At 41.1% G+C, this 23,646-nt stretch overlaps 1 protein-coding gene across 2 annotated transcripts in view; it reads left to right on the top strand.

The window, feature by feature from the left end:
* Window positions 1-15,139: 15,139 nt before the first annotated feature.
* The window catches only part of PAX3 (paired box 3), a 95,230-nt gene continuing 86,723 nt past the window's right edge, over window positions 15,140-23,646 (top strand). The window contains exons 1-4 of one of the 2 annotated variants that reach the window (XM_039342471.1): window positions 15,140-15,242; window positions 17,554-17,789; window positions 20,478-20,604; window positions 23,113-23,253. In XM_039342471.1, the coding sequence (XP_039198405.1) occupies window positions 15,158-15,242; window positions 17,554-17,789; window positions 20,478-20,604; window positions 23,113-23,253 (589 nt within the window). In that variant the 5' untranslated portion in view covers window positions 15,140-15,157. Of the gene's footprint in view, window positions 15,243-17,553; window positions 17,790-20,474; window positions 20,605-23,112; window positions 23,254-23,646 lie in introns of both variants that reach the window. The other variant, XM_039342470.1, reaches the window with a different exon arrangement.

Genomic DNA, 23,646 nt, shown 5'->3' with positions numbered 1-23,646 from the left:
TTAATTAGATTGGTTTGTTCATTCATCTCAAAAGTTGAGTAGTCCAGTTACAAAGCTAATGCATCAAATAGGTTTCCACTATTTGTAGATATCAGGTATATTTTCCTCCATAAAAATACTCTATTTGGGATGAAACACAGTAATTTAAAACAATTTGGAGTGTTAGCAAAATATGTGGTGTTTATTAGAAATTTCCATGGCTTTGGAAATGGATTAAATAAATTATGGCTTGTCTTTCAGCTTTTAACTATCTGCTCTTTCAGGTGAAGTAGAATACATGTGTCCTGGTAGAGTCAGATTAGCTACTTGCCAAATCAGGATCTGCTGATCTTGTCTTCTCTATCAACAGAATGGCATTGCCTGGCCTATATATGTTATCCTTAGTATCAGAAAAAATGTGCTGAATGTGAGTGTTGAAAGTGGTTTTTAAGCAGCACAGTATCCTCTAGAATCATCTTAACAATATGTGCACAATATATATTGTGTAATGAAATTAGGCTTTATAATCCCTCAATAATAGCTAGGTGATGCTAGAAGAATTGTAAGTCATTAATATGGAAATTGCCTGGGAAGCATGATTTTAGCTTATATAGGCTTTTGAGCTTCACAAGGAGCTTTTTATGTACTTATACAACTACAGGTATAGCTATTAACAACTATAATCTCTTGTCATAGTCATAATAGTTTAATATTAAATTATTTTCATTTTATTATTTTGTCATACCAGATTGGTGATTAATCTTTTAATTACCAATTCTTTTAGACAGGAGTAAATGTTTCTGGTCTATCTCTCTGTGTATTATATTTGTCCAAAAATCAGATGACCTCCACTTCTCCAGGTAGAGCCTCCTAAACAAAGGATGATTGCAAAGAGAAAAAAAAATCCATTTTCCTGTGTAACCATATTCTCATGAATCAATTTCCATTTTAAAACAATTTTCTATTTTAATAAAAACAATAATATATGATTTAGGTATCTGAGATTAATTCTACTAAGGAGGTGTGTTGGAGAATGTGTTAGAGGAAATTAATGCTCATCTTTCTTATCTTGACTTGCCATTTTGTATGCTTCTCTAAACAAAAAATAACAATTCTACAAATGTGTAGAATTAACGTTGGACAGAGAACTAGTCATGAAAGATAGTGGTTGCAGACTTTAATATAAAAGTTATAATTGATGCTGATTTGTTTAGTTACTTGAGTTTATAAATGTGATGATTACCCCTTTAGAATTTACTTGACATTTGAATTAAGACATATATAGCTCTATGGGTAATTGAAAAATCAAAAAGCCATTTAGTCCTAAACTGTATTCTGGATTACACATTTGCCAAAGAGGAATTTGAGGAAGCTCATAACATGGGCAGATGGGTAATAATTATCTTACATTATTTTCCCTAACCATTGGTATTTCTAAATGCAATAACTCAGATCCAGAGACAAGTAACATTGACACTAATACAGAGCCTTTCACCATTGAAGTGATCCATTGGTAATAATGGTTCAGACTTTTACTAGACCATAGGTGGGCTTGGTAATCAGATGGTTACACTACATATGGAGTTCTTCATTTTAAATATGATGATTGATATAAGTGGGTAAAAGATAGACTTAGATATCTGATGAAGTGCAGAGGGATGGTTAAGATATCTGTTTCTTAAGTGCTTAAGAATTGCAGCAAATGAAACCAATCCCTCCCCTAAAATAAAAATAACATTTTAAAAAATTGAAATTGTTTGTATAAGACAATTGCATAATTTATTTGTGATTAGGATGAGGATAGAAATTTCAAGATGGATTGCAAGATTTCTTTAGATCTTGGTGCAAATGTTGGTGAAGGTATACAGAGATCCAACTGCAACGGTTCTAGAATTACCTCTGTAGAATTCTGAATCGTGACCAGCTTCCCTACACATCTGACAAGCTATAATTTCCTATCATCTGCACATTTGGAGATCACATTTGAGGGATGAAAGAACTAGGATGATTACTAGATGGCAACAGAGTTACAATTATTTTAAATTTCTTTGCTATCATCTTGTGATTGTCTAGATTAGAGGCCCCAAACCTTTTGGGCACGAGGGACCGTTTCCGTAGAGAGAGGTTTTTCCATGACTGGAGGGGGCAAGGGGGTGTGGTTTCACCTGCTGCCTGCATCCTGCAGATGGGGCTTTGCTTGTTTATATGGCCCAGTTTCTGGCATGCTGCGGGATGGTGCGGTCCACGGACCGGGGGTTGGGGGACCCCTGGTCTAGATTATTGCAACTGCCTTAATCACTCAGAAGCAAGCTTTTCTATATGCTTAGTTTTTTCTTCTCTTCCTTTCTTCTGTGTTCATCCAAGTAGCAGCAGAAACCAATTAGAAATTATATACAAGTTATTTTGCATATTGGGTGATCTTTTGTCAACAAGCAGCCCATTTTGCTTTTCTTTCCCTCCCCAAAAATCCTAGTGGAAGGGCAAAAAATTAAACAAAATGTGTTGCTTAGTGGCTTTATGTTTTCATAAATGAATTTTCTATCAAGAGAATCTTTTTTCTCTAATATACCTGGAGCTCAGCACAAGAGAAGAGAAATCTGGAGCATTTTAAAAAAGTCTTTTTGCCTCTCCCATCTCTGTTTGATCCTCTTGTTGGCAGACAAGTGATGGAGCTTTACCCATCACCTTTAGTTTGGATGCACCTGCTTTGCTCCCCCATGCTGTGCTATACCTGATCTTTTATGATTGAGCTCTAATTTCTGGGTTCTTTAAAACAACAGCAAAGAGCTCTCTTAGAAGTGTGGCCTGACTGCAAAAGCAACAGGCATGGGCTTCAAAGGCCTCTCTGATGACTTTTCAACCTTTTATTTATGTGACTATTAATGCAATCTCAGTCCTGTAGAGATATACATCTTTATCCTTTAAACTGATATGCTGGGAATCAATTAGATATGCAGATTACATTTCCTAAGATCCAAATGTTAATCTTTTGCTAGGGTCTGGGCTGTTAATTTTTCTTTCTTTCTCCTTTATGTTTTTTTTTTCTTTTGAGTTCTTGTATTATGTTTCAGGGGGTGCGGAGAAAAATTTGCCCTCCAACCAATTAATCTTCAGGCTACTTGATTCAAAAATTGTCTTGAAGGCAAAAGGCAAGAGAGGGAAGAAAGCTAGGATTCCTTTTGGGGGGGAGGGCAAAATGAGAAGCTGTGGGGGGCAGGGAATCTGCAACTTCACTGGAGGGGAGATAAGACTGGCAGAATTAATACTTATTGAGGTCCCAGCCACAGTTGAGTTTGCTCAGATCCAACTGAAATTAAGCCTAGAGCTACATTCAAAGTTCAGAACAGCACTCATCAGAATATCAGACAGAACTTATCTGGACTTTTAAGGGCAATTTGTGTTTTTTTTTTATAAGCCATGGACTTATAAGACAATCAATCAATAATCAAGGAGAGAAGCAACCTAGAACTAAGGAAAAACTCCCTGACAGTTAAAACAATTAACCAGTGGAATAACCTGCCTCCAGAAGTGGTGAATGCCCCAACACTGGATTTTTTAAAGAAGAGACTGGATGGCCATTTGTCTGAAATGGTATAGGGTTTCCTGCCTGAGCAGGGGGTTGGACCAGATGACCTCCAAGGTCCCTTCCAACTTTATTATTATTATTATGAAGGAAACCTTAAGCTCCAAAGCAAATTTCATTAGAAGCCATACTTCACTGAAATCAGCAAGGCATTTTGGACTCCATCTAAAATGAAATTAGAGATTTTGTAAGCGACTTAGTGACTTAGTTCCAGTCAAAATTGTTTTAGACTGAGAAATATGTTAGGATCATTTGGTCAAAATATGAAGCCTTAGAATCATGCAGTGGTTCCCACTTAATTGTGAGGTTTAAGATGAGAAAAATGTTTAAATTATAGAGGGAAAAAACCTATAAAAGGTTCTAAAATATTTTAACTTAAATTCTTCTTAAAATATATTTTTTCTTTCTTTCAATCATGTCTGATTCTTGGACATAACTTGGACAAGTCTTCTTGGCCAGATATTTCCTAAGTGGTATGCCACTGCTTTCTTCCCAGGGTTGAGAGAGAATGACTGGCCCAAGGCTACCCAGCCAGCTTTGGGCCTAAAGTGGGACTGGAATTCATGGTCTCCCAATTTCTTTGTTCTGTCTCCACAGTTTTACTTCATTTGTAGAATGATCCAGCCTGAAAATCTTGCACATCCTCTTCCTTGATTAGAAGTTAAAGATCTGGGAAAAGCAGAATGTAGAGTTTCCATCTTACCTCTTCACACATTTCCTTGCTGTAACCAATGAAGTGAGTACAATTCCATTCACACTGTAATCAATCAGTAGGTAGAATTCACAGTGACTTATTAAGAATGACCCATAACCAGCATTGGGAGGATCTCTGCCTCTGGAACAAATTGTACCACTGTAGTAGGATCGCTTGTTTCCCTGGGACACAAATATATCTAAAATGGAAGTTCTTTGCACAGATTGGTCCTGAATCATATAGAATCAAATGGGCCTTAAAATGTTTCATACCCTTTCTTATGTAAGGAAAGGCCCTGCATCTTTACTATCAGCATTGTAATTCCAATATTAATCTTAATTCTTTTGCTTAAGGCACACACACTCTTACAAACAGGGCTCATAGCTTGGCTACCTCCTTTTAGTATCTTGTAGAAGTAACATGATCAAGTTAACGCATGGAGGATACGGGTAGAAAATTTCAATCTGACCAAAAGAGTAACATCCAATGAACTTGGTGGAAGTATGTGTGTAGCATGTTTGCTTGCAAATGGATCCAGGGAACCGAATATAATCAGTACAGTATATTTGGGAAGATGACTTCAATTGTCTGAATCAGGTCTAGCAGTCTCTGATCAGTTCCACTGCTCTCCTTTCATGCTGTTTAGCAGGATACCGAGAGACCACTTTCTCTGGTGGTGGATGACTCTGCCTTTCTTCCCTGCAGTTTTTCCTGATGAATTTGGGCTTCCTTTGCCTTGGGGACACTTGACTGAACTGTGGGGGTGGAGAAGCAGCCAACTTGATGCGCCTCAGTTGGCGATGGAAACAGAAGTGCAGCTAAAACCGCTGGGCTTCCTTTAATAGCCTTTTCTAATCCTTGCTTTGGGCAGAGGGGTCTCTTTAATTCTCCTCCTACCTCATACACAGTCAGGAAAGCCTATTTGATTAGTAAGGTCAGGCACTAGTACTCTTAACCCACTCAAAGGAATAACAATACAGCAAGAGATAGGCTGATCTTTTTCAGAGAAACTCATTTCTTGAGAAAGGATTTCCCTCCAGTTACACTGAGTGAACTTACTTAAGAGTATGCTTTTGGTAGTGCAATAAATTTGCAACTGCTTGCTCTGCACAATTATTTGTTCAGTTTCCTTATAAACCCATTGCTGTATGTACAGGTCACTATATTACACTGTATTCAGTTAGATTTATAAACATTTTTCAGCTCCTACCAATAGACAGCAGTCCCTGGACTAACCTTAAATGTATTAAATTGTCAAACACCCCACTGAGTTCTTTATTTCTTCATATTACCTGAATGATCTAGTCTGAAAGATTATTATCATAGCCCTTCATAGCTGAAACCACTGTACCTTTATTTGAAAATAAGCCACACTGCCTTCTGGTAAACTAAGTTAGATAGCATAACTTGGCAGACTTCCTCATTGTCTTGGTACAGTTAGGTTTACCTTGGTTTGTGTGTGTTTAAATACCTTGATAAAATATATAACAAATAAAATCTATGAATATAAAACAAGAAAACAAAGTTAGCTATTTGGCTAAAATGAAGACAGTTCCAATAGCAAATACCAAGATTTTAGATTATCAGCAAATTGAAGAAAGCCCTTCCATTTTAAAGGTAGTATATTTAATTTTTCTCTTAGGAAAATTAAATATAAAATACAGCTGGGAAGGTATATCACCAAGCCCCATGTAAATGTTCTGTATGCAAAAAATGCCCATTAAGTGCAATGAATTACTACCAAGTGAATTTCCATGGGATTGCATTGGGTACCATCAGTCTGGTAAAGCTGTAGTCTAAATATACTATTATTTTCAAGTAAAAGGTCCTTGGACGTCCTTTTACACTTAGTTTCAATTATAAGCGCAACTGGGCTGTTGGCTATGGAGCACTAGTTATAACTATGTTCAATGGCAATAGAGTTTTAGACCCATCTGGAGTTCTGTGTGCTCTCCTCTAAGAGTATTTGAGAGCATATAAAGAATTCAACATTTAAAGGTGGATCTACTGTACTTTAGAGTCATTGGGATGTAGTCAAATCTTGTTTAGCTTCATTCTGTAAACATGGTCCATTGGAAACAATTTCTACAAATAATTTACTCCAATATGGAAGGAATAGGTCAGATTCTAACACTGCTTCCTTATTTGACTCTTCAGTTTTTTATTGCTCTCAAATATTCTGATCTGGAAAGATTTCCCTCAGTTTGCTCATCTATGAAACTTAAATTCCCTCTTGATTAAAAAAAAAAATCAGAATTAGAGAATTAAAAAAAAAGTTCCTGACAATTTGTCGGGAATCAAAAGCTAAATTGTATACTTGTTAAAAAAAATAAGGCAGAGAGAACATAATCAGATATGTACAGTATTAGACTCTGTAATTGTAAGTATAATTAAGCTGAATCACATCTGTTGAAATACAGTGTATATATTTCCAGGTAAGCAGAATAGGATAATACTCCTTGAGACTCCTGAACATAAATTCTCACAAGTTAATCTAATTATTTTCAGTAGGCTTTGGTCTTCAGATTGATCAACTGGAGTTAAATCTATATTTTTAGCTGATGAGTAGAACCGGTTTGTAATTCTATCTGTATAATATATAAATTGCTGAAAATAAACACACACGCACGCGCACGCACACACACACTAGGTGGCAAACCTAAACACAGAAACAAGGAAGTAAAATCTAGTGACTAGAGCAAAACTTTCCTGACACAATGTCTTCACCTCCTCAACCTACTTACATGTCTTTAAAATGACTGTCCATTGATCTTTCCTAGCCTGTGACAATAGGCAAGAAGTCACTCCTGGGATCAATGTTTGTCTAGCTAACCCTTTTGTATCACAACAAAATGAAGAAAATACTGAATCGCATGTTCATTCAAATTATAACATTATTTTCCTCTTTCAGAGTTTAAATTGTCACTTTGTTTGGAAAAAAATTTTTTTTGTGTGTGCACTAAAATGAAACCCAGCAAAGAAGAAACAATACCAACTAGCAAAATTGGACAATTAATTCCTCCAGTGGTCTCTAAAACAAATAAAACAACACACATTGTATATATACGGGTATTTGTGACTGTCAACTTTGAGTCATAGAATTAAAAAAAAAAACTGTGAAACAAAGCACTAAAAATAAAAAGAAACAAAGAAAAAGAAAAACAAACACCAGCAGCAAACTTTTATTGCATACGAGAATGCACAGCAGAAACAATCATTGTATCAAAATAAAGAGCAACATTCAGTGAAAGTTAAACTTTGTCAAATTAAATTTCGTCAAAGAGGCATTGACTCTTTGATGAAATGAAAAATTTAAAAAATGCTTAACTTTAGCTGAATTATTTAGAATGTATAGTGAAAAATAAAATTAAGCTTTTTAATACTTCTGTTTCTTTTTTCTACCACAAAACTTCCCAATCCATTAGAAAACTATTACACAATACTGGATTTTGTTTCTAGTTTCTCTTTATAGTTTGTTAGTGAGATCTTAAATATAGTTAGTCATAAGCAAGTCCCATTCACTTTCAAATAATCTTATTTTCCAGACAGCAGCTGAAATGGTTTGTTACACAGACCTATAGATACCTCAAAGTAAAGCAGCGAATAGGGAGGAGGAGATCTAGCAGGTTATTCTTGTCTCAAGGAGCTTAGAAATGCCTTTATAGTAGACGAATGTTAAAGTGTGAGAGAGAAAAACAGCAAGAGTAAAGCTTCCGACTATATTTGGGAGGGGAAAAGCCCGCTAAATAGCATAATTGATATTTTTCCCTCTAACGGGAAAAACATACTAATGTTACCGTCCATAAATAATTGCCTGGGTGTTGTTAATAGCTCTAATTTTCCTTGCCCATTTGATGTACTGCAGGTTTAATATAGAGCACTTACTAATCCAATTAAAAGTGCACCTGGCCTGGAAGAGCTCTATAATTAGCAGAAGCATTTTTAGCTATTTCCACTGGAAAGGCGTGAAATCCTCTCCGCTGGGCTAATATGGGGGTCCAAGCATTCGTAGCTAATCGTTGCCTGGAATGTGAGCAGTTCCCGGGCAGAGGAAAGTTGAGAGACTTTTGTCTCCTCTTGGGAAATGAAAAGCCACAGGCCCAAGGCTGCCCTTCCTCCAACTGAACATCCAGCCCAGGATTGGGACCCTCAGTATCTGCTGGTGGCTTGCAAAAATGATTTGGTATGCCCAGCAGGAGAGGCCATTCAGGCCAAAATATAGAGGCAAAAGTGAGTGTCAAGGTGACCTAAAACACCAGGAAAAACATGAGCCAATCACACTTGGGGAATTTTGAACTTTCTCAGAAGCCTGGTTCTTTTATTTGAATTAAGATCAGATTGAGATAAATGTTGATGTTGAATAACGGGAGGCCATTCTGCCACTCTTTAAAAAGTCAAAAAAAACCACAACCTAATGTTGCCGCCATTATCACTACATATACAAAGGGGTTTTTTAGAAGTTACATTTCTCTTAGGGTTGCGTGTACACTGCATATATAATGTTAGTTTCTTACTTTTCCCTCCTCTCTGATTACTCATCTAACTGCTTGGTAGAGCAATTTTGACAGCCCATCACTCTCAATTCATTGTAGGCTATGAAAGGAAAGTCTGGTTGCGTAACACAAGCATAGTCAACAATTTGCCATGCACACTGTTTGAAAGATTGCTCTACTTTGTCCTATGGGAATTAACTGAAGGAGATCTGTAGATCTCTATTTTAGAGAATGTGAAGAGTTTTTAGTTCTACTTTCTTTTCACTTTTTCTGCAGCTGAATTCATTCCCACTGAATTCTTCTCTTTCCATCACGACTGTTTATCTAAAGATAAGAAAAAGCACAGCATTCAGAGTTAAAGCTTATTTCCTCCTTAAAAGACTTCTAGGTATTCATCTGGAATCTCGAATTCCTGAGTATGATTATTTGTCTCTTTATGAATACTGCATATAAGTTGTATGTTTCTTATAAATTGTATGTTTCCTCTGAAGTTTAGGGCTTCACCACACTTGGTGCAGTAATCTGAGGACAGGAGAGCCAAAAGTGCAGCGTAATCCTATGAAGATTTAACTAGAAGGTCGTTCTACAGAGTTCAAATTAGTCTAAAATTGCCGCCCAGAGGCTGCATAACTTTCTTTATTCGACGATTATTCTTTTTTTAAAAAAACGGTGCACGCTTTTGACAAATGCAGGTTCGCCTGCGTTACAGTAGAATTGAATCCTAGATAGCACTTTCATTTAAAGGCAAAAATCATCGCGAGAATGATGGTTTTGTGTCTGTTACCACCTATTAGAGAACGCTGTTCCTTATTCTAATGAATGGACTGCCCCAGGTCCGGCATGGAGCGTTATATCTAAAGGAATAATAATCTACACTTCTTGTAAGAGACTCCAGGCCTTGTACATATCATGGAGGGCACTGCTGGAATTCCTGTTCGCCGAGTTACAACTCTGCATGCAGACCTGCCGGAGATTCCCCATCCCCTCGCCCCCTTCCCCTCCTTTCTCTTTCTCCCGAAGGGGTCTACAGGGTAATAATGTCCCAATTACAAACGGCGACTCCAGCCAAACTGCTTGTATGGAGCGCTTCAGCAAGGTCGCTCCGCGCCTGGCACCGCTGGTGAAGTTCTCTCTGCGTTAAGATGAAGATACCACCATATCAAGTGTAGTGCGGAGGAAGGTCCCGAGCTGGCGGCGGAACCAACCAAGAATCCCAGACCCGAAAACGCCCGGCTCTTTTTGCCCATCCTGGGGTGGAACCGGGCGGCTGGGTGCAAGAGGGCTGGACTAGGCGCGGGGAAGAAGGAAACCACGGAAAATGAAGTTCGGTCTGCAGCATCTTAAGTAAACTTCGATTACTTGGGAGAAAGTTCGTTAAATCTAATCTACCCCTCAAAATGATTAGGACCCAAGGCATTGTGCGGAGACCAGCGTTTGCGATCCTAAAGCTGCGACTGAGAGCCCACTCTGGGGCAATGGCGGGAGAACCGGCTTCGGGTAGAGCGCAAGGGTTCCTGCGCTTCCTAGGTCGGGCTTCTCAGCCCCAATCCTAAATGCCAAAATCCTGAAGTAAGCCCCTAGCAATTCTTCTTGTGCAAGTCTTGCTTGCTTCAATCGCTCTTGAAGATTATCAATCATTCAGCGGTTTTAAATTTTGCCCGTAGAGTACCCCCGCTAGTGACCTGAGTTTCGATCCAGAAGCCATAGAGCCTACGATCCAACGAAATCCATTCTCAGTGGTTTCTTTCAAGGGCTGCCTTCCTGTAACGCTTACCTAAATATTAACCACGTTACACTCATCGCAGTTGGCAGACATTCTCGTCCTCTTATCAGAACCTCCCACTCAAGCCAAGCGAGGCTCCCTGCGGATAAAACGTCTCTCCAACAGGAATCTAGATTAATCTCCAGGTTGCTCCAGGCCCGGATTGACCCATCGCTCTTAGGCCTTTACGTCGCTTGTGTAGTTTCTCCTGTGCATCAAACCAGATGTGGTTTGCAAACCATGGTGTATGTCTTGGTGGAATAAATCGTAGTTTATTCATAAAGCATTCAACAAGCCATGTTTTTAGATGGCACGCTTGTCCTTAATTAGGTATTTCTCGGTTGGCTACTGTAAGAATAGAACGCTGGTCAAGGTTAGCTTTTGGTCCGATTCTTCAGCGTTCCTTGCAGCTTTTCAGAGGTGGAAGTCCTATCCTAAGCGGAGTTAATTTTGGTTGGTCGTATTACTGATATTACTGGGGAACATATTTAGGATCGTGGCAGGAGCAACCAGTTCTACAGTTCGGGACTCTGAATTTTTTAAAGGAATATTTTAGAAAGTACTTAGCGCCTATCTTGACTTGTGAGACTTTCCTCCGCACTACAAGAGCGAATGGACTCTTCTGGGGCTTAATTAAACGATCGAAGTAACCCTTCAATCGGAATTTCTCTTCCAGAGAAATCCGTTGGAATAAATGGAAAGCAGCACAGAGACTGTAACAGCTGACAATCCTTTCAGGATGAGTGCAATGGGAGGGGGGAGAGGGGGAGCAGTGGTGAAGAATTGTATCCTAAAGTTCACCCGCTCAGGGCAGCAAAAGCAGTCTAGATGTTGATTTTATTCAGCTACACAAGCAGAATTTTAAATGAGTTAAGGTTCCACACTAGGTCTTATGAGTTTGTGTTGCACAGGCACACACACACACACACACACACACAACATCTATACAGATAAAGTGAGGAACTTAAGCCTCCTTGCTTAGAGCAGCCATCGAGGCAGTGAGATGTTACTGGAGTGGAACTAATAGCAAATTATAACCATTCACTCTCCAAAGCAGTGGGAGACAGTGAAATAATACTTTTCAGCCTCTCCGAACTACAGTTCATCAAAACACCGGGGAAATCAGGGTGTGTGCGTGTTTCTGTGCTATTTTCAAGAACACTGTTGAGAATGGAGAGAAAAAGATGGCTAACTGATATGGAGCTCTGAGGAATCCAAAGTTTGGGTTGGACTTCTGATACTTTACAAGAATTTGGGACTGATATTGGACATATGCCTTAAAATTAAGTTTGGAAACAAACTTCATTTACTCCCGCAAGGTTTATTTTTAAGAAATATGCATAGAATTGATCCCCCCCCAAATGTTTGAACTTGTCTTGTTGCCCCCAATCTGATGGGGTCAGAACTGTAAATAACTATTGCTTTGTTTATTTCCTTTCAATCCATCATGGGCAAGATCTTCATAGAATTAATAGTAGGCTTATGGGTGTGGGAGTTTTAACTTTATATAGGTAATCAGTCTTCTAAAGTTAACATGGTAAAATGTACAAGCTAATCAATATAAGGCAAAGATATTACAGGGAAATTTCCTCCTGCAATGAAGTTAATTAGAGTTTCCTACTGTATCTTGTTGGATTTACTGGAAAGCAGACACAGAAAAATGTGTGGCTCTTCAGTTCACTGGATTTAATAAAACCAGCTTTCAAAGAATGAGGTTTTAATTCAGGTTATCTGTTTAAATGCATCCATAATTTGATGTCCAGGCTTCAAGATATTATGTAAACCCCTGAACACATGCAGTACAGTAATATATTTCTTACATTGTTCAACTATTAACCCCCCCCCCACATGCAATGGGAAATCTAATATCTAAATAAAAGTTTGGGAAGATTTGAGAAAGGATGGTGGAATTTACAAAGGCTCAATTTGTATAATTAGGCTTTTAAAATGATGAAAAGCTTTAACTCCTTCAATTAATTTTACACAATAGTCTGAGAAATTCAGAATGCTTTGAAAAAACAATTATTGTTGGATTCTGGCCTGTTTTCCAGATGCAGCTGATTTTCTGGGAACATTTATGATTGATCCTTCAATTCTAATCTGACTATTTGGGAGTAAGGGCATAATTTCATTGAAATTAATCTTTCGTGGATGAAAACAATATAACTACAAGTTATGTTTCTTTCCCTTCTTCAACTTAGGTAAAGCATCTGTTATCTTTAAAGCCATTTTCCTCTCCGTACTTCCAAACGCCATTTCAGCTGCCCTTCCAGGCATTCTGAATGCTTTAGAAGGTAAAACAAATTCCTTATGCCGCCTTATCCAAGTGAGCACATGTTAAAAGTGGTGATCACAAACTCCTGTTAGCATATTCACTTCTTTTCAGTGATGAGCTGCATTCTGACATCCAAGAATCTCGATTTTTATATTATCCATCCAAATAATATACTAAGATGCGTTTTCATACACATAGCCACATAAACATAAACACACTTATGGCTACCACTGCATTGCCCCGAATGCTTTTTTTTTTTTTTTTTTTAAAAAAAACCTTTTCCATACTCTAAATTCATTTGCTCATGGAATTCTGTTTAGTTATCAGTGTCACATTGGCCGGAAAGGGTACCTCGTTTCTCAGATCTAAATTTGTTTTCACTTTATTTTAGTCTCAGCGCTGATTTTTCATTCCAAGATAGCAAATGAACAGCCCTTCTGTTTTGTTTTTAAATCAATAATTTCAAAATGAATCATAAGTTGTTGGGGAAGGGGAGAGGGAAGAGAGAGCGTCAGCTTCAATCTCATTGTTTCCTTTATTTCAAAGAAGAGAGAAAAAAAACCTGAATGATTCTCATCCCTTTGATTGATTAAGGTCTTGAATAACTTGAAGCTTGAGAGTGACAGTTACTGAATAGACTATTGCCAAAAAAAGGAGCGCTGTGGAAAGCCGGGCTGGCACTTCAGAGTGTAAAGGAGGCGAGTTTGCTGGCACTTACCAAGTTATAAATAAAAGGACATGCACAATGGTACCTTCTTTAAAGACAGACAGTCTTTACAACACTCCTGGCGTCATATCCTGCTGTGGTCACTTCAGCTCATAGTCAGTCTTTTCTTTTCTTTTCTTCTCTCTCTCTCTCTCTCTCTCTCTCTCTTTTAAAAAAATCTTTTTCCTCTCTCTCTGTCCCTCTCCCCCAGCAGTTTAGTTTCAATGCTATATAAATTCCCGGGAAGAAGCGCTTCTTAGCGAAGTTCAGCTTAATAAATACATATATCGCGTCTATGGGTTTGTATCTCTCCAACCCCACCCCACACAGAATTAGATAAATGAATTAAAAGGGATGCCTCGCTCTGTTTAGTCTTGAAAGCAGGAGCCTATCTTGGGGAGAGACGGAGAGGGCAGTTTTCACCATCGGTTTGTGCTTTCCCCTCCTCGTCCAGATTTTTTTTTTTAAAAAAAAATACCTGATTAATTTCCCCCAGTGCAACTGCAGCTTCGAAAAAGTTTCCAAAGAAACGGGGAAGGGCGTCAGGGTGGGGTTGGGCGGAGAGGGGTCGGAGGGAATTTTGGTGGGTGTCAGACACACGCCCAGGGGAATCTAGTCTGGAGTGTGGGAGACAAAGGAACCTCTCAGGAGAAACGGCGAAGTTTCTCTTTTAATTTCTCCAGGCTAACACGTACAGCTGCACTTTTTATAACCGAAAAGGTTGTGGTGGTGGGGGGGGGGCAGAGAAAGTTTCTGAATCCAAGCAATCCGGAGGCTGGCTATTTTTCTATGGTCATCTTCTCCCCGGTGGCATCGTGCCAAGAGAAGTTGTAAAAAAAAGACCCACCGATCGACGGATCGACGGAAAATAATAATAATAAAAAAAACAGACAGGTTTTCCCTTCGCCCTCTTGCATTCTCCTCCTCCCTCCCTCCCTCCCTCCCCCGGCCCAGCCTGTTTTCTGCAAAGAAGAAAAAAAGGGGGGGGGGGAGAAAGACACTTTATCAAGGAAAGGGAGGCAAGTCGCGGGTCACACTCCAAAGTCGGAGCCCTTCAATTGTCAGGATGAGAAGAGAAAGTTGGCGCTTTCGTCCAATCAGCTCCAGGCTTCTCCAGACGGGACAGTCTTCCGGCTGGCCAATCGCGACGCAGAGATCCTAAGGAAGCCTGGGGTGAAAGAACTAATAAATACTCCAGAGCTGAGTTTCCTTTCACTGCAAATCAAGAACAAGGAGAAATCATCCCCCGCCGCCTGCCACTCAAGCCGGGCGAGATCAATGCGAGCTTCTCCTAGGTTGGGAAGGGCCGTCAGTTCGCAGTTTTCTCCAGCCGCCGAAGCCGTTGCGAATCGCTCTTGTTCGGGCAAAACTTTCCCCCTCCCGCTCTTCTCTCTTTCTCTGCCACATTTTGCGCTCTGAGGGATCTCTGACAGAAAGGAGAACAGAGATTCCCTTCCCCTCCTCCTTCCTCAAGTTGGACCCCCTCCCTTTCCTCCCCCCCTCACGTTTTAAATCCCGATCTCTCTAGGTGTTACATTCACCCTCCCCCTCACCTTCTTCTATGCGGACTTGCTATCCATACTGACCTGCCTCTCCCCCCCCCCTCGACCCCCTTCGCAATTCTTTTGGATATAACGCGTTTAAGAAAGCCAAGGTGCCACTAATATGACAACTCTGGGTGGAGCTGTCCCCAGGATGATGCGACCAGCTCCGGGACAGAATTATCCTCGCAGCGGTTTCCCGTTAGAAGGTAAGAACTGTGGAGCAGCAGGAGAGTTGGAAAAAGGGAGCTCAAAATAAAGGGAGGGGGGTGTTTCAATCCCCGTAGCCTTCGTCTGGGTAAGGGAGGCCGATGAAATGGGTCTGGTTGTGGAGCTGGAGTGTCTCCGTGCGTTTCTGGAACTAATTTGTTGGCGGAGTTGAAGAAGCCACTTCTCCGCACATGGATCGAACAAGGAGGGCAAAGAGGGAAGCTCTCGGAATGAGCGCCCTTGCCAATGGAAAAAAATCAAGGCCATTCCAGTTCAGGTGGCACGCTTCCAAGGAAGCGAACCAGGGATAGGGGTATAGGGATACATAGCAGCATTGTAACAACAACAACAACAACCCATGCTCCAAATCTTGCTCCCTTTCCCAACTTTTCCCCTGCAAATCTTAGTTTACTTGATTTATATTTTTTTGTAGAAAAGGGAAAAGAAAAAGAAAGCCTCCGGAGAAGGTAGAAATTAGCTGCACTCCAACGGTCAATTTCCCTCCTTTTTCCCCCACTTTAAATGCCATTGAAAATAATGGGTTAAAGTTGCCACCTCCCTACCTCGCAGGTGAAGGAGCCAAGAAAATTCGTAGCCATTTTGAAACCGCGTTCTTACATTTCTAACTCAGCTAGTGATTAAAAACAAATTTCTTTAGGTAGAAAAGAGTTTGTAGCGCCAGGCCTTCTCTTTACTCCTATCTAGTTTGATAATAAAGTCTTGCTTCTAACAAGACTTAGCAGACCTATTTAATTATTTCTAGTCCTGTATAGCAGCGATGATTAAGTTTCTTACCGAACAATTTCCTTTGAAAATATACTATTTCAGCTCAGCTTATAATTTCCCGACTTCCCTCTTTTGTCAAGATTTTAAAATCTTCTGTCCAATGTCTTTCTTTCTGCAACCTCGAGAAATCCTCCCCCATCTAGAATATTAAAGGGATCTGCCCAAACTCAAATGCAGTTTTGTACATTTCCAATTTGCAGAGGCATCCTTTGCGTTTCCTTTCCATTTCTTTTCACTCGTTTGAGTTGTATAGTTTTGCCCTGTTTATTAATACAGGTGAAACGTCTTCTTTGGGTAGTGTGTACATTTGAAGTCATTAACTCGCAGGAGAGTCAGAATAGTGGCAAATCATTAGCCAGCTGGTGCACAAGGTGGCAAAGCAAACAGTGAGCAACACTATGCAAATTGCTTTGATAGAAAATGAATGTGTATATAAGCAAAGGAACAGATGCAGAGATGGTCTGCAAAATACCTTTTAAAATCTGTTTTTTCCAAGTCAGTCTTCAACTGCACTGTTTCAGAGGAATGCAGTATTAATAGCTGTATTGTTATTACAGATCTGTCCAGCAACTAGAACAATATCCTTTTCTGAACAATGCTAACTACATTTTAAAATCCGAAGTAGAACCTAGATTAAAATCCTAATGTTCCTTAAAAATAATAGCGGATTTAAATGAGATTCAGCTATGATTAGAGCAAACCAAGTAAAATCCATAGACCAAAGTTAGTATTGACTTCAAGCCATTTATTTCAACAGGTCTTTTTCTCTGAATAGAACCATTTATACATTGAAAAGTATTGTACCCGACATACCTATGAAAACCCCACAATTCACAAATACCCACACAATTTTAGGTTTTATTTTAGTTATAGAAGAAAGGCATGGCCCAAAGTAGTACACTCAGAGATTTAATTGCAGACAACTACAAATTGCTGCTTATCATAAAAGTAGCTTAGTGTGCTGTCAGCAATTTCCCACTGTTTTAATTTATAAATTCTCTCCTGTCTTGTTTTGTTTGCTCATTTGTTTTCAGAGATGGGGAGAGAATTCTTTCAGTAGGTTGCTTTTATGGTACAGTGCAGGACTACTGGATTTCAAATTCATATTGAATATAACAGCCTAAAATTTTTACTTGATCTGTCTAGAAGATGAAAGGATTTATTCAATATGAACTTTAAAGGCTCTCATTTGTAAGGGAGGTTCTTTAACTAAATGGGTTGCCTGCTTTCTACTAAGGATTCGAATTGGCTTATTCAGTAGCCTCAGTTGAAGTAAATCATCTGGTTTAGCTAATTATGAATATGTGACTGTCATGTTCCAGGAAAAGTATTTTGGATTTGAGTTTCAGGATAATATTAGCTTCCCAACATATGGTGAAGTCAAGGTCTACTGCTAGTCTCTTATGCTTGTATATGCCTGTCCTGTGCATTGTCCTGTTTCTCTGGGATTTGGCAGGAAGGACATCTAGATGTACTTGGCTCATTCCCAATCTGAGTACTTTTTTTTATATTCCCTCCATCCAGTGTCCACTCCTCTGGGCCAAGGCCGAGTCAATCAGCTTGGAGGTGTTTTTATCAATGGCAGGCCCCTACCCAACCATATTCGCCACAAGATCGTGGAGATGGCCCATCATGGCATCCGGCCATGCGTCATCTCCCGCCAGCTCCGAGTGTCGCATGGCTGTGTCTCCAAGATTCTGTGCAGGTACCAGGAGACCGGCTCCATAAGGCCAGGGGCCATTGGGGGCAGCAAACCCAAGGTGAGTATCTCAGAAGACAGTCAGGTGATGGGGAGAGATCCCCTAAAATGGCAGTTTACCTTACTTGAGAACAGGTGAGCTTGGCTCAGTTAGCTTGAAGGACCTGTTTCTTGCAGAGTATACAGTTAGTCTGGCATTTTTGGAGAAAGTCTACCACCTTCATTTCAGCTTGTCTTCTTCTAGCTGTCTTTATTGCGAGTTGTCTCAGACCCTCTGGGGGGTTTATATGAGCAGTTTGAAATCCCACAGACCCCCTCTCCTCAAGATAATGCCGGTCTTACTTATTAACTGAGTTGTATGAATTCATCCTAAAAATAGTTTTTTTCCCAATGGGCAAGAAGATATGGGGAAAAAAAAAACACTCCTCAGTTGTTTTGCTATGAGATCCAATTAGGTTATAAGTTGTAGAGGGTGGTCAGTAGGGTCCCTTGACCAGGTTGGAAATGAACTCATGGAGTACATTTTGTTTGTTTGTTTGTTTTAATGTTCTGTATTTTATTCTCTATGATAAAACAAACTGATTTTTTTCTAAAAAAAAAAAAAAAAGGAAATGTAGTCACTTTCTGGCAAAATATACCAGACGTGCCTTTTGTCAGTCCCTAACATGATATCCAATCTATGAGGACAAACCTTTTGGTTAGCAGAGCATTATTGAGCATAGAGTGGGAGTAACAATTTGGATAACTTGGTGGCAGTTCTTTTTGTTCATCCAGGATAATTTTCATGAGGAGAACTCTATATTGAAACCCAGATTGGGTTTTCATATTAGTCTGACATTTCAGGTGAGCCCAGCTATCGTAGCTTGTTCAGTGTTCTGTGTCACTGAAAACTGGATTAGATTGGTATGTAAACTGTAGGTAAGTGTATTGTGAAAACTTAGTCCATATTTCCACAATTATCCTCAGATAATTGTGGAAAGAGGCTGAAGCCAAACAGATCTGCAGAGCAGAGTTACTTGACAACGCAACTTGACCTCCAACCACTTCCACACCAGGTGGAGAGCTTGCATGCATCTTCTGAAATCAACAAGGCTGCCTTTACCTCTGCTGATTGCTTTTAGACTTTCTCCCCCACCCTTGAAGGGGATCGAGCATTCACAGTCTCCTCCCCACTAGCTGGACTTTTACGTGAGGGTGGAGCATATCTTTTTCCTAGCCTTAAAGCTCCTTGCCTTACTTGTCGCTGTGCAAAATGACCCTTTCTTTTAACTTCTATTCCTTGTAGAGTTGTTCAGAGAATTTGTGTAGATCACCCAGTCCTAAATTAGGTGAGCCTGGCATGTTTCCCACAATCAGTTGGTCACTAACCCTGCTGGAATGTTTCTGAGAAACAGCATGGAAATCAGATTCCAGAGAAGCCCAAGATTTCCCTTTCCTTTCAGGGTACTTGTGGATGCTCTCACATTTCTCAAGGCAATGAGGTCTGCTTCTGCTGTAGTGACCTCAACCAAAACCACCGCCCAGACATCCAGCAAAGAATGCAACCTTAAGATCATTACTTAATACTAGCCCCAGTGTATACAGTGCAGTACAGTGAGTGTACAAGCAAATGCGACTAATAAGTATGGGTTGAGCCAAAAGTGAAACTATACTTTCAGCTTTTCTTTTTTTGGGGGGTAATCCAGTTTTCACTAAGCTGCTGCAATTCCATCTCAATTCTAAACAGATTTGGGGGACATACATACCGATTGAAATAAGTGGTTTACTTTATAGTCATTTGCTTTGGAGTGAAATGTTTATGACATGTAGTTGCATATATTTTGTATCATTTATATATTTATACATTTAGAATGTTACCAAAACGACCAGCCAAATTATGAAGTAGGCTTACACTACAGCAGATTTTTTTTTCTTTAAAAATATTTTCATCTTTTAATAAGGCTATATTATACTGATTAAAGAGAAGGGCGATTTGAAATCTTACGTGCTAATGTAAGGTATCACATCTGTGGTCCTGTGAAAGCTGAAGCTTATTTTGTTGATTTTATCTTCAACAGAGAGGTTCTGTCATTTATGTTAAATAATATTTTGCATGAGTCACGTGAACACAGGGAAACGCAGCCTCTGCTTTCCCTTTTTTGGGAAAAAACTGTGATTACTTTTGTGCAGTGAAACTTTATTTCACTTTTGAAACTTTTTTTATAACATTTTGTCTGCCATTAATTACATGGGATTTTCCCTCGTATTGATTCTTTTCTACCCCATCTTTGGCTCTGTAATTTTAGTGGATATTTTGTGGATGGGATTGAGGGCCAGTTTATTTTCCTTTGACTCCTTTTGTGACAATAAAGCACATATTTCTTCTTTCTTAAGTGTAGCTCTCGATTCTTAACTTGTCCGTCCCCGCATTAACGAGTGTTGTTTTCATCCTTACGGAGGTCTTGCTAATTTTATACGGTCTTCCATGAATCATATCATATTCTTGACTTCGCTGCTTTAGGTCAGGCAGGCGTCCCAAGCTCCCCTTTCAAAACTGATGGCACCAAGTCTTGTCCCGATAGGTCCTAGACGTTGCGCTGTTGTGCTCTGCACCGCCGAGCCTCGCCTTTCTGCTATATATCCCTTTCTCCCTTGTCTCTTTCCTTTCGCCCCTTCCCTCCCTTTCCCCTTCTTCCACTGTGCTCTCCTCCCAGTCCCCCAAGAGTTACAAACCTTGTTTCCTTTCTGGATTGTTTTTTTATTAAAGCAGGTGACGACGCCGGATGTTGAGAAGAAGATCGAGGAGTACAAGCGGGAGAACGCAGGCATGTTTAGCTGGGAGATCCGGGACAAGTTGCTGAAGGACGGCGTGTGCGACCGAAACACCGTACCTTCAGGTAAGTCGTCCGGGAAAGCCATTTCAGACGGAATTCTGCGCCCTACCCGTCCTTTCCCGGCACCAACGGAATCCTTGACGCGTTCTTTCTCGGTCCGAAAAGTCTGGCTATGAATGGAACCTTGCTGCTTGCTTTAGTCTTGACCTTGTACTAAAGGGGTGTGCTTGGGAGGGACCCTGTTTGGAGATAAGTCGCTTGGCAAAGGAAGCGCCCGACGTCTAAGTGGGACCGCAGTTTCCACCCCCCCCCAGGGCGCACCAGACCCAGCCTAAACTGGAGATGCCCTGGCCGGTTTCCGCAGGTCAGAAGGGAGCGCCCTGGGGTCGGATGGCCTTGCGGGGGGGGGGTCGCACTTGCCCAAATCCATTCAAGGCCAGGGGATGCGGTTCGGGGGTGGGGAAGCTAAATTACTGACAGTGCTGCATGGGCCCCCTCCCCATCCCTCTCCCCTGCCATCGGGGAGCGAATGCGGAAGGCCAGGCTTTATTTTAGAAGTAGCAGATGAAAGGGAAGGGCGAAAGGGTGGTGCGGTCCTGACCAGTCTGGGTTCGGGTAGAACACCGGAGGACCCCGGAACTTCGCTTCTTGGCAGAACTTCTCTAACCAAGTCACACATTCGTGTGATCCAGTTAACCACCACGTGGGCTTGTTTTGACTTAACATCCGATAATGTGAAGCTTTCGTTGCTCTCTTCCTTTCCTGGAAGGCCGGGGCAGGATTGTGAGGCAGACCCGCAGTTAGTACGTGCGTAGCTACTCGCACGTATGTTTTTGCTTTCACGTATGGCTCTACAGCGAACACAAACGTCTTACCTTACGCTATCCAAGGTCCCTTCTGAATCGTGATCTCTGGAGCGCTGTTGGGGTCTCCGTCAGTTTGGATCCAGAATTTCCAACATACACTAATTACCAGTTAAGGGAAACAAAACGGGAGGGACTGTTTGGTGGCGGCCTCTCAATCCTAGAAAAGAAACTAAGACTTACTGGTACAATATATCAGGAAAAAAAACGGTTACACCGTGTACATTTTCATCTCTTTGTAGGAGAGTATAAAGGCTATTTAGAGGTATTCCCCTCTGAAAAGGAATACTGTCTTGTGGAAATAATTATGCTTTAAGTTTTTTGAAGTTTAGGGCAAATCTTTTCAATGCGGTTTTCTTTTTCTGCGCACTATCAAAGGCTTTGATTCTTACAAGGGACCAAATCATGTACCGTATTACAAGGAATAGTCTTAAAATATAGGTAGGACAATTTTTCTAAGAGCGATGAGTAGGACTTGTCTGAAGCCAATTTGGGGCAGTGATTAAGACTCCACGCTAGAAATCTGGAGACCCTGAGTTCTAGTCCCGCTTTAGCCACGAAGCCAGATGGATGACTTTGGGCCAGCCACTCCTTCTCAACCTTTCCAAGCAGGCAATGGCGAACCACTTCCAAAAACTTGCTAAAACAACTGCAGAGACTACTAGTCGAGGCAGTTGCAGAACTCACTCAACTGAAAGCTCCAAAAGAGGTTAGGTATGGCTGGGCAAAATGCAGGTAAGATCACACAGGCTTGAGTGTCGCTCCGGTTCTGCAGGCTGGAAGAAGAGCTGCAGCCGTCTGCCATGGCTTCGAAGGAATCGCGTTTCCCTCGAGCTGCTGCTCCGCTAATTTAAGAACAAACTTCCTCAAGGTCTGCAAAACTGCACTGCCCATTTCAGTATCTTTAGGAACAAACATGCCAACCTTCGCTTTTTACTAACTTGGGTGACAGACCCGCCCTCCTTTTTAAACAAAACCATACTTTTGGCACCTGTTGTTCTAGTGCTGTTCGGGGCTGACGTGCTTTTCTTTTTTCCCCTGGGCTGGGGAATCCACCTAGTTCTTCAATGCGTAGATATTTTTTTTTCCTCCTTGCCATTGCTGCGTTCCCGTCGCTCGCTTACTTCTACGGAACTTAACCATGGTTTTTCAATAAACACATTTTTTTTCCTTGACTGACTCTACAGGTTAAAACCATAAATTAGCCCCATGGGTTGTAATCGTAAAACACATCAAGGTAAAACTTCGCCTCTCGGGCCCGCGTTCGTTCGTTCGTTCATTCATACGACCGGTGTAACCAAGTGGCTTAAAAGCACCGCGGCTGCATTGGCCACAACACGTCAAGGGGGCTTAGAGCCGAGCCCGTTCGACTCCCTCGGTTGTTTTAAGGGTTCAAGGCTCTGTGGCGAGTCAGAGGGTGCTTTGATCCAATAACTAGCCGAGGAGGATCTTTGGCAAACTAAACCAGCGTGTGCGCAAAACCCTTCGAGTTCTCGGAAATGGGGGGGGGGAAGGCGGGGGGGGGGAGAACCAATTATAAAAGATCGGGAAACTGCAATCAGAAGACTCAGCACTAGCCCGTTTCGTCAGCCGTTATTTCCAAGCGTCTTCCCAGTTCTCTACCGTGTGCCCAGGGGCGACTCAGAGCCCAGTCTCGGCTTCCCCCGGTTCCCCGCTTCACGCCTCTCTTTCCTCTTTCTTTCTCAAGTGAGTTCCATCAGCCGCATTTTGAGAAGCAAATTTGGGAAAGGGGAAGAAGAAGAAGAAGAAGGGGAGCTGGAGCGGAAGGAAGCGGAAGAGAGCGAGAAAAAGGCCAAACATAGCATCGACGGCATCCTCAGCGAAAGAGGTAAAGGCGGTCGCCTCCCCCGGACTCGGTGGCGTGGGAGGGGGAGGGCGACTGTCTTGCAGAAAAGCGGAGCCAGACCGACGAGGGCCGGAGCTGGACTTCCTGGGCGGGAGGGAAGGGAAGTTGTGCTGTGTCGTGAGAGAGGTCGCTGGATTACCTGAGTGGTGGTGGCAGCTGTTGCAGGTGGGCGCATCTGGTGGGTTTTTTTTTCCTTTTCTTTTGCGTTGGAACGGGAGGGGAGGCTATTAGAGCTGAGTGAAAGGGAAAGACTTCATTTCGGGACCAGACCTAGGAAAGTCCGTGACTTTCTGGGGGAACCTATAGGATGTGGATTGCAAAAATGCCTCTTGGAGGTGAGGTTTTTGGGAGGGGTATTGACTCAACTTGAAAAGC

This window comes from Crotalus tigris, unplaced genomic scaffold, assembly GCF_016545835.1.
Source record: "Crotalus tigris isolate CLP2741 ecotype Arizona unplaced genomic scaffold, ASM1654583v1 scf7180000017792.2578787, whole genome shotgun sequence".
In the NCBI taxonomy this organism is placed as follows: Eukaryota; Metazoa; Chordata; class Lepidosauria; order Squamata; family Viperidae; genus Crotalus; species Crotalus tigris.
Note: the sequence above shows the minus strand (reverse complement) of the source record. Positions and strands in the feature narration are given on the sequence as shown.